This window comes from Boleophthalmus pectinirostris, unplaced genomic scaffold (genome assembly GCF_026225935.1).
Source record: "Boleophthalmus pectinirostris isolate CB_2022bp ecotype Guang Dong unplaced genomic scaffold, ASM2622593v1 HiC_scaffold_2826, whole genome shotgun sequence".
Taxonomy (NCBI): Eukaryota; Metazoa; Chordata; class Actinopteri; order Gobiiformes; family Gobiidae; genus Boleophthalmus; species Boleophthalmus pectinirostris.
The window spans coordinates 2,313,973-2,331,179 of record NW_026571291.1 but is presented as its reverse complement, the minus strand read 5'-3'; the positions used below and the strand labels follow the sequence as shown (position 1 = coordinate 2,331,179).

Genomic DNA, 17,207 nt, shown 5'->3' with positions numbered 1-17,207 from the left:
ACTTGTAGGTGTTGAGAATCCTGTTGTGAATCATGTTGAAGGAAGAAAGTACCGTGATGAGAATCCACCGCCTCTCCCAAGTTTCAGGAGAGTGAAGCTTTTGCTCCTTTAGTTTTCATGTTCCCATTTTTGCATTTTTATCTTTATTTTTGATATTCTTATTTTTTCATTACATTAAAAGTAGAGAAGTGATGTTAGCTGAAAGAGATGTAGCGTTTGAAGTGTGATGTTTTGATCTTTATTTCTGTACCAGTGAGTGAGGCATGTAACCGCATCCTGTTGGCGTCTTGCTGCAGGTTTTGCCTTTGCAAACATACGTAATCCTTTTTTGTGCAGCCTTGCTTTTTTTTTTTTTTTTATTTATTTTCATGAACTTTCCAGGACTTTCCATGCTATTTTGATGAGCTCTGCATTGTAACAGGATATCTAAAGGTGCAGATCCATGAGTGGGGGAGGGGGAGACTCTCAGATTGATATAAATACTAGTGCAAAATCAGTGCATTTTTTGGACTCGCTCAAGGTTTTTACCAAGAGTCTCTCAGGCAAATCTAAAAGCATTAGATCAATACATGCATCAAGAATCTCAGGACTTCCAGTCATTGTGCAATCCATACTGAGAAGGATTTTCCAAAAAAGTGAGCATCTAACCGCCATGTTTGTTTTCCCAGTGGGATGTGTCTATTGTCAAAGTCGATCTTTTCAAGTCTTTTGAATCATATCGCATTTGTTTCTGGTTCTGATATTGTCATATTTTAGTTACGGGATTCGGACATCCACAGGAATGACCAAAAAGGAAACATTTGGCTGCCTAAGAAATCATCCCGAGTTTGCAGCGAAACTTTTTGTATGTGGAACTCCAACAAAGCAAAATCCTGATTCCTCGCTCAACCTTGGTTACGAATTTAAAAAGTCAACACCAAAGTGAAAGGCACCAACTGTTCACCAAGAAACGACTTCCACTGCACAGAGACCAAGACGTGATGTTGCTGTAAAGTCGATCAAGAAAGTGCAGCTCAGTCTGTTTGTCTTCTGTACCTTTTGATTAACAAATGTGATTTTGCTTTGATGTCGCTCCACATATAAAATGTTCGCTGCAAACACGGGATGATTTAGTCAAATGTTTCCTTTTTTGTCTTTCCGGTGTATCAATCCTGCCCATCACCTTCACCTTTCACTATTTTTCAATTCCGTTGGGAAGAGAAACAGTTTGAACAGGGGTTTGCAGTCACACACATCTGATTCACTTTTGCATTTATGGAGTTCGCAAACAAATTTCTTGAGCCGTTTTCCGCTGTTAGGATCCAACAACCACACAATTACAATGTCCGAATCCCAAAACTAAAATATGACAATATCAGACCCAGAAACAAAAGTGATATGGTTCAAAAGACTAGAAAAGTTCGGCTTTGACAATAGACACATCCCACTGGGAAAACAAACATGGCGGTTTGATGCTCACTTTTTCGGAAAATCCTGCCCAGTATGGATTGCGTGATAACCCAAAGTCCGAGATTCTTGACGTATCTATGCATGTTACCTTTAGATCTCCTGACTGAAGAAGTCAGAAGTGTACACGTACTTAATGTACATGAAGCTGGAGGGACCTTACAGAGCAATCTGTTGAGACATTTTACCATTTTTTCCATTTGAAGACGACCACAAGGTAAGCTTGGTTATTTGATCTCTTGAAACTGAACTGCTTCTTGTAATGTCTGTAACTTTAGTGTAGTTATTATTTTTGTTGAAGTTAGTTAAACCTGGGGTATCTAAAGGTCAGGCTTTTTAACAGTAGGGATGTAACAATAACCGAAATGTCTTGATATCGTATCGTCAAAGTTCTCACAATAATATCGTGGACCATCACAATATATCGAATTACAAGTCTCTTTGCTTAAATGAAGAGTTATGGTGCAGGAACAGCTAAAAAAAGACAGAGGGAACTACATAGACCATGATCCTTTGCTCCATTTCAGTGCAAACTACAAGAAGAAATAACAGTTCTAACACTTTTAAGTCTTAGTTCTTTGGATTAAGTCTTGTCAAGGCATTTTAAAAAGAAAAAGTTGAATATTCACAGTTTTGTTTGCCTCCAAAAAATATCGCAATAAATATCGTACCGTGAGATGTATATTGTGAAAATATCGTACCTGAGAGATTTGGATATTGTTACATCCCTAATCGTGAGCCTCCACACCATATCGTGAACTTTCCCTCGATATCTCAATAAATATCGTACTGTGGTATTGTTACACCCCTATTCACTTTAAAACTACAGCCTCATGACATCACAAAGTGGAACAGAGATTTTGAGATGTAGACAGACTGATAATAAAGGATTTTACTCAAGCAAACACAACTCCGGGTGTGTTTTTGATGAGGAACTCGAAACTTGAAGGTGAATTCCTACTCACAGAAATCGCATCAGTACTGAAACCAAACTGTGACTAAACCAAAACTCAAACCAGCACAAATATAAACGCTCCCTTTGTCAACATAATAAAAAGGGTGAAGGCCTGTGTTTCCGTCAGAGTTATTGGACTCATCTGTGAGAAGCAGAGGAGCAGTTCTGTGTTTTGTTTTTTTAGTGGTTAAGGTTATAAAAATTCACTTCGCAGCAGCAGTGTCTTCAGCTGCCTGTGGAGTCTGTTTATCCAGATGCACAAGGGAGTTTTAAAACACTGTTACAACACTGAGATCAGGGTTTATGACCTGGTTTAGATCTGGTTAAGTCCTGCTTTAGTACTAGGGATGCACCGATCCGATACTGGTATTAAATAACGGCGCTGATACTGAAAAATTTGCTGAATCGGATATCGCTTTCCAAACAGAGGTTCATCCGATATCCTGATTGGACATATACCGTATTTTTTGGAATATAAGTCAAATTTTTTTCATGTTTTGGGTGTTTCCTGCGACTTATACTCTGGTGCGACTTATATATTAAAATTTTCACACTGACAGTCTCGAGAGGTTCTAGTCTTGTGTGTGAGTATCTGCTGCTCCTGTTCCTCCTGTACCACTGTCACTTGGCTCTACTGCACATGTCTCCTGCAGAAAGAGCCTCTGTCCTGCTGCAAGTCGTGAAATATTCAGCCGAAAACAGTAATCGAGCAGCAGAAAGAAAGTTTGGAGTGAGCGAGAAACTTGTGAGGGACTGGAGGAAAGTGGGAATGGAGAACACAGCTTCACGGGAACCATGAAACTTTCCTGAAGTCACTGGATGGATGGACAAAGTCTGGACTTCAGTGACACCGAAACCATCCTGTCGGGATTCAGAAAGACCCGAATAATTCTAACTGGAACTGATGCTGAGTCTGACGACAGCGACACAGAAGAGGAAGCGGCGCTCTGTTTACCTCCGGAGGTCGTGGAGTTGTTCAGAAGTGACACCGAGGATGAAGAATTGAATGGATTTAGTGATTTGGAGTGAGATGGAGAGTTTGTTAAACTTGTTCTGTTCTGTTGTTTATGTTATAGTTTATCTGAAGAACTGTTCATATGTGACGTTAACAGTCTGTTGTTCTCTCTTCTATTGTTTTTACTACAACTTGACTTTTAAGATGAAATGTCGATTCCTGGTCTTTGATTTTATAAAATACATTTCCCCAACTTTCCCCGCCTTATATATGTTTTTTTCTTCTTCATTACACATTTTTTGGCTGGTGTAACTTATACTCCGAAAAATACGGTAAATTGATTTAACAACACTATTTACTGCTCGTAGCTTGCCAGAAGGTCCAAAAAATGTTAAAATTTTTATTTATACAAAGCTGTTCTGTTACTTGAGAGATAAACAAGAGTTACGTAACACATTTGGATCAGTTTTGTCTTATTTTAATTTAATTTAAAAAGAAATAAATGCTGTTTTCTCTCTCTCTGGTATCGGTTGATATCAGTAGATACTTAAAAAATTGTATCGGAACTGAAAAAGCTGCAGATCGGTGCATCCATATTTAGTACTTGTTCAGATCTGAATGAGTCCTGGTTTACTCCTGGTTTAGTCCTGGTCTAGACCTAAATCGGTCCTGGTTTAGTCCCAGTCTGGACATAAATCGGTCCTGGTTTAGTCCCGGTCTAGACCTAAATCGGTCCTGGTTTAGTCCTGGTCTAGACCTAAATCTGTCCTGGTTTATTCCTGGTCTAGACCTAAATCGGTCCTGGTTTAGTCCTGGTCTAGACCTAAATCTGTCCTGGTTTATTCCTGGTCTAGACCTAAATCGGTCCTGGTTTAGTCCTGGCCTAAACCTAAATCTGTCCTGGTTTAGTCCTGGTCTAGACCTAAATCTGTCCTGGTTTATTCCTGGTCTAGACCTAAATCGGTCCTGGTTTAGTCCTGGCCTAAACCTAAATCTGTCCTGGTTTAGTCCTGGCCTAGACCTAAATCGGACCTGGTTCAGTCCTGGTCTAGACCTAAATCGGACCTGGTTCAGTCCTGGTCTAGACCTAAATCGGTCCTGGTTTAGTCCTGGCCTAGACCTAAATCTGTCCTGGTTTAGTCCTGGTCTAGACCTAAATCGGACCTGGTTCAGTCCTGGTCTAGACCTAAATCGGTCCTGGTTTAGTCCTGGCCTAAACCTAAATCTGTCCTGGTTCAGTCCTGGTCTAGACCTAAATCGGTCCTGGTTTAGTCCTGGTCTAGCCCTAAATCAGTCCTGCTTCCGTCCTATTTTACACCTGCTTTGTCCCACCTAATGACATCATTAGGTGGCAATCCAGCTGCTCCTCTGTGTTTTCAAATAAATATTGAAATAAGTAAATTGATGTTTTGGAAATGTTAAATCTAACATTTAAGACACAATTTGTTGGTTATTTAATTTCTTACAAATCTTCAAAGTAATAACCTGAATGAAGGATTGGTTTTATATTTTATTTACTTTTATATCTACAGTTGTGGATATGTTCTTTTTTTTCCAGCTACACTCACAAAGGTCATGTGAGTCCTGCTTTAACTTAGAACTAAACTTAATCGAACGCTTTAACCCAGCTCCCCTTAGTCCTCATACAAATAGAATAGAATAGAAAGCCTTTATTGTCAAATGTCAAAAATGTCAAATGTGAATAATATTGTTGATTTGTCAGAGTGTGACCGACCCTGAGGCAGCTGCACCACTCCAGTGCTGAGTCCGGACACCACGTCTGAGAAGATGTACTGTTTGAAGGGATACGACGGCAGCCACGACAGCACGGGGAGCAGACTGAAGACGAGCGCCCGGGCTCTCTGCGCCGAGCACCTGAACACACACACACACACACACACACAGGTGAAACTTAAAAAATATCGTAACTTTTTGTTTTGGGGGACCGTCACCTGCTTATTTCTATGGATACGTCCTTGCTCTGCCTGGAATGTTCCACAGTGTGACATTAAACAGCTATACTTTACTTTTATTCAATTACAGGTGGTTTTAAAGCTCAAAAATACTCGGAAAAACAAACATTCTGGCTGTGAGTGGGGTCGCCTCTACGCAGATCTGACCTGTAACTTGGTCTGGTTTGGGCTCCATGATGATAAAAATATTTTATGTCAAACTGCGAAACATTCCAGACAAAGCAAAAACGTCTCCATGGAGAAAAGCGTTTGACGGACCCTAAACCAGAGAAGTAACACGATGCAGCTTTAACATGAAGATACAAACACGTTTACAGTCTGAGGTATTTTCAGAACACTTTTCAGGCTCTTTAAAAGGATCCAGCAGGTTTTATCTGTCACAATAAGAACCAGTTACAGCCGCAGGAGACAATGACCTTAATCCCACTAAACCTGTTGTTTGGTCATGTACATTAACCTGGAACAAGCTTTCGCACTAATTCATTATGATTATCCACCTTATTCGGCCCCACCCACTTCTGTCTCTAAACACTCCTAACCGTGCTTTTCTGTGCCGGCACTTCCGGTTAAACGCAGTCACGTTCATGTCAAGAGAATATGGGAGATGTTTTGCTTCTTAAATATGACATAATGTTGGTTCATTTGTGTAAAATGTGCCAAGAAGTCACACTGCACCTATTCTCTTAAATGGGCATTAGAACAGGTTTATAGTCGGTGTTAAAAAGGCCTTGTATTCTTGGGTGCTTCTGCATGGAGACTGTAACAACATGCAGCGGCCAATCAGAAGTCTGCAAACCCCATGTGACCACGTCTTTGCAGGGCTGGGACCAGGTGTTGGGGTTCAGTGTGTCGGACAGTCTCGAGAGGGTGAACCACTCCTGAACCACTGTCACTTGGCTCTACTGCGCATGTCTCCTGCAGAAAGAGCCTCTGTCCTGCTGCAAGTCGTGAAATATTCAGCCGAAAACGGTAATCGAGCAGCAGAAAGAAAGTTTGGAGTGAGCGAGAAACTTGTGATTGGCTGGTGGAAAGTGTGGATGGAGAACAAAACTTCACTGTAACCGGGAGGATGCAGCATGAAACTTTCCTGAAGTCACTGGATGGATGGACAAAGCCTGAACTTCAGTGACACCGAAACCATCCTGTCGGGATTCAGAAAGACCCGAATAATTCTAACTGGAACTGATGCTGAGTCTGACGACAGTGACACAGAAGAGGAAGTGACGCTCTGTTTACCTCATGGATCTACGGTTTATGTCCGGAGAAGTGACACCGAGGATGAAGAATTGAATGGATTTAGTGATTTGGAGTGAGATGGAGAGTTTGTTAAACTTGTTCTGTTCTGTTGTTTATGTTATAGTTTATCTGAAGAACTGTTCATATGTGACGTTAACAGTCTGTTGTTCTCTCTTCTATTGTTTTTACTAGAACTTGGCTTTCAAGATAAAATGTCAGTTCCTGGTCTCTGATTTTACAAAATACATTTCCCCAAAAAGTGCGACTTATATATGTTTTTTTCTTCTTCATTACTCATTTTTTGGCTGGTGCGACTTATACTCCAGAGTGACTAAGGCTACATTCAGACTGCAGGGCTTAACGCTCAATTCCGATTTTTTTGTGAAATCCGATGTTTTTGTGAGGTCGTTCACATTTCCAATTAAATGTGACTTGTATGTGACTCCAGTGTGAACATTAAACGGCCCAAAAGTGTCCCACATGTGACACTGGAGACACGACGACGTCAACCGCAGCGAGCGTCTCTGTGTTTACAGAAGTTGTCCAAACATGGACGCAGCATCGAGCACCTGGAGATTTTAAAGTTCCTCTCGTACCGGAGCCAGAACATGAACAACTTACTTGTTTTAAGGAGGAGATTGAGAAGGAGAAGGACGAGGTTTTTGGTCGTGGTGTTTTGTGGGGCAGCGGCAGCGACGTCCGTTGAAAGGAACGTGTGGATGTGGAGACGGAGCCAAGAGTGGTGAGTGGTGATGTGCTTCACTTCAGTGACATGGAGTTCATTAACAATTTTCACCTACTTCAGTGCAGAATAGTGACGTTTGTGGCTTGTTGATAACGTGTAGGTGGATGAATGCACTTTGGCCGTTCACACTGAAGTCACATGTCAAAAGATCAGATATGTATCAGTTTCAGGAGCACATATCCAAGTGTCCTGGGTCACATTTGAAAAAATCAGATCTGTGTCGTTCAGACTGTCATTAAAAGATCAGATACAGGTCACATAGAGGCCAAAAAATCGGATTTGGGTCACTTCAGGCTGCAGTCTGAACGCAGCCTTATAGTCTGGAAAATACGGTAATCATTTCAAACGTGTGATCAGTCTGATACTTTTCCAATTAAAATCCAGTTAAAGTAAACGGTGCGTTGTGAACATGTGAGCTTTAACTTACTGACACTGCTGAGAGATCCTCTGTTTGATCGTCACCGAGGGCGTGTCCTTCTTGTGGAGCTGGGACTCGAGTTTTTCCTCATCGTACACGGGTCTGTTCACGCGGAACACGAGGGCGGAGGAGGCGGAGGGGGAGGAGGGGGGAGGTGGGGAGGAGGTGGACGGGGTGGGGGGGTCCTCCATCGCGGAGAAGGAGGGAGAGTCCGTTAAACCTGATCGAAATCTGCAACGTCAACACCAACTCATCTCTGCGTCCGGTCAATCCTCATTCCACTGTTATCGAAGAACTGCAACAGAGACAAGAGCGAGAATCAGACACGTTTATCAGATATTCAAATGAAATGCAAATATGATTACAGTTACAACGGCAATTTGTCTGCCACCTGCCTGTCTCCATGGAAATCTTATTGCGCTGTCTAGAATGTTCCACACTATAGATTAAATCTACTATCACGAGGGAGACGAGCGGATTACAGTGTTACATTACAGTACAACAAAAACAACCGTAAAGAATAAATCCCAGATGGATATGTTTTTTTGTTTTTTTTATTTTATGTATTTATTTTGGGCAAGTTAAAGATTTACAGTCTTATTCAATGGAACATATAACGTAAGTGAAAATCATAATAGAATTGAAAATAACCACCAAAAAAAAAAAAAAATGCCACAAAGAGCTTTCTTTTGCATTTTTCAGACATTTTGAATTAAACTATATGAACTATTTACAAGTGCAGACAAAGAGTCACTGTTAGAGTTTGGTAGTATAACATAATCAGACCAACAATGGTAAAGTTAAGGATACAGGCAAAGTTAAGAAACAACAAATACAAGTAACGTAACGGGCAGCACAAACCAGCAATGGTAACAAAGCAATAAACAGAAACCAGCACTACAGAAGGAAGTATTGTCGTAATATTATGATCCACTCTCTATAAACTGTAACCAAACCATATAATTACAGAACAACTTGAATTTATGGATATTTTGGCATTGCTTGAGACGTGTATCCAGACTGTTCCAGAGTTTTACACCACATACAGACACACAGAAACTTTTACATGTACTTTGAACATTAGGCAATTTTAAATTTCTCTTTTTTTCTCCCATTTTGAACAAGCATTGAACATTACGTGGTAGTAAATTGTTGCATGCTCTGAATAAAATTACTAAGTGTATAATATTTTACAAGATCAGGAATCTTTAGGAGCTTGGATTGAATAAAAAGATTATGGGTGTGTTCTAAAAAAAAAACAACTTTATGGATAATTCGCAAAGCTCGTTTCTGAAATATAATCAATGGATGAAGTGTACATTGGTAAGTGTTCCGCCACACTTCAACACAGTATTTGAAATAAGGGTTTAATGTTTAATGTCATACCGTGGAACATTCCAGGTAAAGCAATAATCTCCATGGAGACAAGTAGGTAGTGGATCCTTCATCAAAAAAGTTGCCAAATGCACCTTTAAAGGCACTGTCTCTGATTTTTTTTTACCATCTTAAAACATGAAAAATAGAACTGGTTCATTTTAAACTGTTTGCAATGAAGCTGTATCAACTAGCATGCTAACAGTGCACCAGCCTTACGTCATGGTTTGATAGATATACTGTATAATTAGATGTAGAAAATAATATAAAAGAATATATCTTGATATATTTTGCTATATCTCGATATACGATACATATCTCGATATTTGTACAGGAAAAATAACCCCCCAAAAACTCCTGCAAAAACAAATCTGCCAAATTCCACAAGTGCAAAGAGGCAGTTCATGCAGGAACAAAGTGCTTTTGCGACATAAAAATGTATAAATAAATAAATCCCTGTATACAAAAATAATAATTTAGTAATACATATTGCCTTCTTTTCATTCAAAATAAATAAATAAATAAAACAACTCAACTCAAGCTCATCTTGAACTCCTTTAGCTCAGGAAGGAGAATCAAAATCTTCTGCATAAATAAACTTTACATTACTGAACTTTAAAACATATACACCATAAACACTCTAGACCCACATCAGTCCATTTGACATTATAATGAGTTTAATGCAGCTTTGCCACATTTGTTTATGTTTTATAGAAGCGAAACTTAAAACCACATTACCACATCATTTGTATAAACTGTAAGCGTTGAAAAAAATTGCTCTTTCCTTCTGCCTCTGATGCGGATCAGCTTCTGTCACACTAAAGGACACGACTAAATGGTGGAAAAGGTTCGTGGTGCTAGAAGCTTCTGTTGGCACCAACGTTCAGTGTGAGTAGTGAGTGAGTGAGACAACAGGCGAGGGGAGGGGTCACAAAACCAAGGAGGCGGGTGCGAGCACAGAGGAGGCAAACAAGCAAAGAGGCAAAATCAGAATGAAACATAAGCATTATATCAATATATACGATATGTCAGAGTCCATTTAGTGTTTAAAAAATGTCTCGATATATTCTTAATATCACGATATCGGCCACAGTACACAGTTGTCTCATTTTGACCTCAAGACTAGGGCTGGGTATCGATAAGAAGTTGCTGATATGACACATACCTCGATACATAGGCCACAATACGATACATATCGTGATAAAATGAGCTTTCGATTTGATACGATATATTTTAAATCGATTCAATACAGTTTAATATAAATAATTATAGTAAAAGTGTTTGTTAAACCACTTCTTGTGCAAAGTTCATATGAAACACAAACATTTTAATAATCAAAACAGTGAAAATGTCAAATGTGTCACATAAATGAGTTTCCTTCCTCTAAACAAGCTAATAAAAACTGTAGCTGTATCCAAATTATTTAGTAAAATATATCAAAAAATACTTGATACAGCAGCCCACGATACTGATACTGTATCATCACATTAAATGATTCAAGAGGTGCTTTTAGAATATATCTGGGTCCGGTCAAGCAATAACAGAGGGAAACAGGGGCAGATTTTTTTACATTCAAATGTCTCTTATTCAGAAACTAGAGGGACTATTGAAATAAGTAAAGTATCAGAATGTAGGAAAGAGTTACACTCCAACAGGGTCAAGTTAAACCTGTGATATTCTTTCAAGTTGTTGACAAAAAATAAAAAAACTAGCGGTTCTCACTTACATATCCTTAACAAACTGGTTTGAATATTTGCTTCATATAGTTTTCTACCATATGGTACAAGATTAGGTTGAAAAACCTCTTACTTTTTGACTAATGAGATTTTTTATTAAGAAAGGTCATGGTAACGGAGGGAAAAGTAACAGAGGGAAAATTGTGCAAACAAGTAGAAGGTGCATGATTTTACATTATTTGTCAGCTTTTATTTTCTGAATACTTTAATATTACTTCAAAATGAAAGGAAACTATTTCTATAAAATATGTCAGTCCTTCCAAGCTAAATTTTTATCATTTTAAATACTTTTTTTTTTTTTTTTTAATCATGTACCTTCATCAACAGTTCAAAGATCAAATAACACAAGATATGATGAAATACAAACATTTATTTACATGATTTGCAGGTCTGTGAAATTTGGGAAATAATTTTTGTTCCATGTTTCATTCATGGTCTGTTTAAAACGTATGGAACTTTAGAACCAAAAATGGTACAGAAAAAAGGTCAACAGTTTGATAAACTAGAGTACATATGTATCTGTTCAATACATTTTTATATCAGATGCATTAACTTCAATTTTTGGCCTTGATGTTTACTTCTGCTTGACTGGGCCCAGCTGTACTGGAGCAAAACAATATTACTTTATTTTATAATAAAAAGCTGTTGTTTTAGGCAAAGCAAAGTAATGTTTCAAACTGGGGCGGTGCCAGGTTTGTTTGGTTGGAGGAGCTGTGGGGGGTGAAGGTTTTCAATGGAAGTGCTCACTAAAATGCAAATGCAGAATGTTTTATGGATGTGGCCGCACCCAAACCCCCAACACTCCTCTGCTGTTTTAAGGAAGTTTAAATGTAGTTAGCTCCTGTAGTGAATTATAAAAGTGTAACGATATCCAAGTCTCACGATACGATGTCGTCACGGTATGAACCTCACGGTACAATATTTATTGTGATATCGTGGGAAAGCTCACGATATGATGGAGAGTCTCACGATTAGGGATGTAACAATATCCAAATGTCTCAGTACGATATTTTCACAATATACATCTCGATACGATATTTATAGCGGTATTTTGTGGAGACTAATATGCGATTTTTTCCTCTTAAAATGCCTCGACAAGATTTAATCCAAAGAACTAAGACTTAAAAGTGTTAGAACTGTTATTTCTTCTTGTCGTCTGCACTGAAATGGAGCAAAGGATCATGGTCTACGTAGTTCTCTCTGTCTTTTTTTAGCTTAGATATTATTGCGAGAACTTTGACGATACGATATCACGATATTTCGGTTATTGTTGCATCTCTAGTGAATTATAAACCCTAATATGGACTTTTTTCTTTATTGTAGTCTAATTTTGAAAACTCTGAGGTTGTCTTTTGAAAATTTTTAGGCAAGATTGAACGTTGGTGGAGATATGGGGGTGCAATGGCAATAGAGTATAAAATCAGGCATTGGAACAACATAATTTTTTGTCTAAAAGCACTTAATATTGCACATGATTTTAATAGAATAATCAGAATGTTTTTTTAGTTTTTCTTGTTGCTGTTTTTCATTTTAGCCTCGAGACCCGTGCCGCCGTTTGGGAACCTCTTGTCAAACCAAAACAGCCGTTGAGTTCAAGTGAAAACACGGCGGCGAGAGCCTGTTTACATTTCCTCACAGATAAGAGGCTGAAGCTCGGGTGCAGTTTTCAGGCCGGGATTTCATGCTCAAATATTGGTCACCGGTCGACGCAGAAAGCAAAGAGTTTGGAAATCCTCTTACGTCAAATTTCCTCACTCTTACTCAAATGTTTTGCGGCAGAGGTCGATGGAAAATATGGGACAAAGCAGGGACGTCTATAGTAATATATTTAAGTACATAAAGGTTATTTGAAATTGAACTAATGTTAGATGATGTGAAATAGTAAATAATTATACGGCATGAAAAGTAAACAACTGTAAACAAGATATTTAGAACAATTAACTTCAGCTTTGTACCTTCCAAAAGATGCACTGTAGTGAGTTGTTTTTGTTTTTTTTTTACTTTTTCTTGTACTCATACCACACCAACTTTATTTATAAAACACTTCAAAAACTTTACAGTAGGCCAAAGTGCTGTACACAAACACAGGGCAGACAATGACAATCGCAGTAGAAGAAAATATACAGTACAAACACAATACAACTACTAAAAAACATAGAAAACAGTAAGATAATAATCATAAAGAAACATATTATCTTAGGTCTGTCTTTGTCTTGTCTTGTTCTCTTGTTTGCCTTTGTTTGTCTCCTCATGCAAAGCGTCTTTGAGTATCTTGAAAAGCGAAATATAACCAAAATATTGTGATATCGTATCGTCAAAAGTCTCACAATAATATCGTGGGCTGTTACAATATATCAGATCACAAGTTATTTTGCTTAAATGCATGGTTTTATAGCAGCAACAGCTTATAAACATAGAGAACTACATATCCCATGATTCATTTCAGCGCAGACAACACAAAGAAATATGTTTTTAACTTGAATTCTTAGGATTATGATGGAAATAAATCACATCAAAATCTTGTCAAAGGATTTTAAAAGTGTCCCCTCTTTAATTATTAACCTTTTCAAAATATCGCAATAAATATCGTATCATGAGATGCATATCGTGATAATATCGTACCGTGAGATTTGGATATCGTTACGTCCCTAGAATTTGACAATAAATGTTGTACCAAATGACCGGTCAGTAGGGATGTGCATTGCCATGAGTCTGACGATACGATACACATCACGATATGCCTGTCACGATTCAATATATCCCGATATATCCTGATACTAAAACAAAGGACAATATATAGTGACTTATCACTAATTATGTATAATATTTTGGTCATGTAACATTCACAAAAACTAAATCAAATGAAATACAGTTTATTCAAATTTTCAAATCATGAGACCAGTAAATTGAACTTATGATTTTTTCATGAAAAACATGAGTTTTAAAAGTCGATTCAGACACATTTTGAATCGATATAAGAATTGCACAATGAAGTATCACGATATATCACTGAATCGATATTTTCTTACACCCCTACTGGTCAAAGCATTTGATAATGTGTGTCTTGTCTATTTATAATATCATAATATCATGAGCCTTCCCACCATATCGTGACCTTTCCCACGATATCGCAATCAATATTGTAAAATAAGATGATTACCGTGATGATATTGTATCGTGAGACTTGGATATCGTTACACCTCTACTATACAAGTATTATGTATTATTATTATTATTATTATTATTATTATTATTAGGTGGTACTTTGTACAAAACAGTACTTGACATTTAATATATCTTCCAATTTGCATTGTTTAGTACATGCTTAAGATAGTAGTAGCAGTAGTAGAAGTAGTAGTAGTAGCAGCAGCAGTAGTAGTAGTAGTAGTAGTAGTAGTAGTAGTAGTAGTAGTAGTAGTAGTAGTAGTAGTAGTAGTAGTAGTAGTAGTAGTAGTAGTAGTAGTAGTAGTAGTAGCAGTAGTAGTAGTAGTAGTAGTAGTAGTAGTAGTAGTAGTAGTAGTAGTAGTAGTAGTAGTAGTAGTAGCAGTAGTAGTAGTAGTAGTAGTAGTAGCAGTACCAGTCGCAGTAGCAGCAGTAGTAGTCAATAGTCACAGTCACAGTTGTACAAAGTCTTTTTCAGAAACTTCTTCAAATATGGCATTGACAAAAATATTTTAGTTGACAAAATTAACACTGGTAAGAAATGTAGTAATATCTATGCAGTAGTAGTAGTAGTAGCAGTAGTAGTAGTAGTAGTAGTAGTAGTAGTAGTAGTAGTAGTAGTAGTAGTAGCAGCATATATGAGATATATAGAGTATAGAGTATCTAAAGATCACAGTCAAAAGTCAAAGTTCAAATTCTTCAGAAGGGTTTTCAAATATATAACACTGGCAAGAAGTGCAGTAGTAGCAGTAGTAGTAGCAGTAATAGTAGTAGTAGTAGTAGTAGTAGTAGTAGTAGTAGTAGTAGTAGTAGGGTAACCAGATTTTCAAAATAAAACGGGGAGAGCCTTGGGTTGGTCGTGATTGGAAATAATAAAATTGCGAAACAAGTGCGTAACTCATGACTTATTCACGATAACATGAGTCAGTACAGTCATATTTCCTTTTTACACCTTAACAAAAACCTAAAACAAAAAAATACTAGACAATTTATGCCTCTGTTTACTGTTGGCAGGGATCAAATTGGTCAACAATAGGGACACTTGGCACATTTCTTGTATAAAACTGGGACAAATCAATAGTTTTAGATAAATCTGCTGGGACTGGGGACACAGGGCTGAACACTGGGACTGTCCCGGGTAAATACAACATTGATTATTTATTTGACTGATTGATTGATTATTTATTTATTTCGGTTACAGGTATATTCTGACATTAATTCACAAACAGTCATATTTAACATACACAGACCGAAAAGGTGCAGGCTGAAGCTTGAGCTTATTCTGCCTTTACCCTTTATTTGTTTATCAGAGCGTCATCCTAACACCAGTTCATCTTCATAAATACAGCGAGAGGAAACAAACAAATCAGAAACAGTACAACAAAGTACTACAGCACAAACTAAGTATCATATTTCATGTATCTGTCCAGAGTTAAACATTTAAACTTCTTTATAAAGTGAAAGAGATTAGTGCAGTTTTAGGTTTTCTGTACATTTGTTCCAGAGCTCCAGCCCTTTAACAGATTCACAAAATTTCATAATGTTTGTTCAGATTTTTTTTTTTGATAAACGTGACCACGACTCTGAGCTCGTATCGGCTCTTTCGAGTTTTGAACATGTTCTGTAAAGATTCTGACAGGAGATTATTTTTACTTTGAACATGATTTTCAGTGTATAAAGGTGGACTAAATCAAAAAATTTCAGAGTTTGAAGGTTTATAAATTGATTATTGAAATTGATTCGTTATAAGATGATAATGTGATTGCTCTTATTGCATTTTTTGCAAGGTGAAGACTGGATTTGTATTAGTCTTATATGTATTACATAGTAGTAGTGGTTGTAGTAGTAGTAGTAGTGGTAGTGGTAGTGGTAGTGGTAGTAGTGGTAGTAGTAGTAGTAGCAGTAGTAGTGGTAGTAGTAGTTTTAGTAGTAGTAGTAGTAGTAGTAGTTTTAGTAGTAGTAGTAGTAGTAGTAGTTTTAGTAGTAGTAGTAGTAGTTTTAGTAGTAGTAGTAGTAGTAGTTTTAGTAGTTTTAGTAGTAGTAGTAGTAGTAGTTTTAGTAGTAGTAGTAGTAGTAGTAGTAGTTTTAGTAGTATAGTAGTAGTAGTAGTAGTTTTAGTAGTAGTAGTAGTAGTAGTAGTAGTAGTAGTAGTAGTATTTCAAACCTGTATGTCTATATTATTGATTGGGAGCTGTGTACTTTAAAGTAAACCATCTATTACCATTCATAACTTTGCACAGCTTCTTAAAAATCAATAATAAATACAGTTTAACACCACAGTTACTACCATAAATGATTATTAGAACTATTATTACAGTCAGATGTGAATAAAAATACTTAAATTAAAGTCTAGTTCACACATTCCAATACATTTCAATGAGGTTGTTAAGTTCATTCGTGCTTCTCTCGTGTCCTTCTTTATCTTTAAAAACAAGAAGCTGGCTAAAAAAGAGCGTTAATTTATAAAGATCTTATCGCGAACTATTAACAGAATAACTTACAAATCGTGTGCTGTAATAAGGTGTAAAAGAATAGTGATAAACGGTGTGTTTTTGTAAAGTTGTAGAGGGAAGCTGAGCCCGTGGACCTGGATGAAGCTAACGCCGGGGGATGCTAGGCGGTTTTACCCGGCTTACCTGCTTCTGTGGGCGGCTGCGAGGATGCTGCGGAGCCGGGGGAAGGCGGGGGGGCGGTAAACGGAACCCCGCGAGCGGCGATGACCGAGGTTAAAGTTTCACCAGGACGAAAGGGCTGGAGCCGGATCGGAGCTGAGGAGAAGCAGAGACACAGAGAGAGAAGCGCTCGGAGAGAGGAGGGAGCAGAGAGCGTCCGGGGGGAGGGAGGCGAGGGGCTGGAACAGACACGCGACGAGATCCGGTCTGCGCGAGACCTGTCACTACGCACCGACGAACGGTGTTTTAAAGTTTAGAGTTTTTATTTTATTTTTATTTTTTTTATTTTAATAGTAGTTATTAGTTCATTGTAATTAATTAATGTATTTATTTGTAAAAAAAAAAAAAAAAAAAAAAAAAACGACGATAAGCGGAAGAAAAAGGACTGTTTGTTTATTTATTTATTTATTTATTTATTTTTGTTTAATATGGTAAAATGGTAAATGGTTACAATATACATATATTTTTTAACTGCGCTTTACAACAATGAATCCACCAATACACCAGTGTACGCAGACACTCGGGGCAAGGTGAG

At 37.7% G+C, this 17,207-nt stretch overlaps 1 protein-coding gene across 1 annotated transcript in view; it reads right to left on the bottom strand.

Annotated features, from left to right (window-relative positions):
- The window catches only part of slc26a5 (solute carrier family 26 member 5), a 56,778-nt gene extending 39,951 nt beyond the window's left edge, over positions 1–16,827 (bottom strand). The window contains exons 1-3 of the mRNA XM_055159994.1: positions 16,637–16,827; positions 7,738–8,023; positions 5,092–5,231 (exon numbers count right to left, since the gene is read on the bottom strand). Of these exons, the coding sequence (XP_055015969.1) occupies positions 5,092–5,231; positions 7,738–7,919 (322 nt within the window). The 5' untranslated portion in view covers positions 7,920–8,023; positions 16,637–16,827. The remainder of the gene's footprint in view (positions 1–5,091; positions 5,232–7,737; positions 8,024–16,636) is intronic.
- Positions 16,828–17,207: the final 380 nt, after the last annotated feature.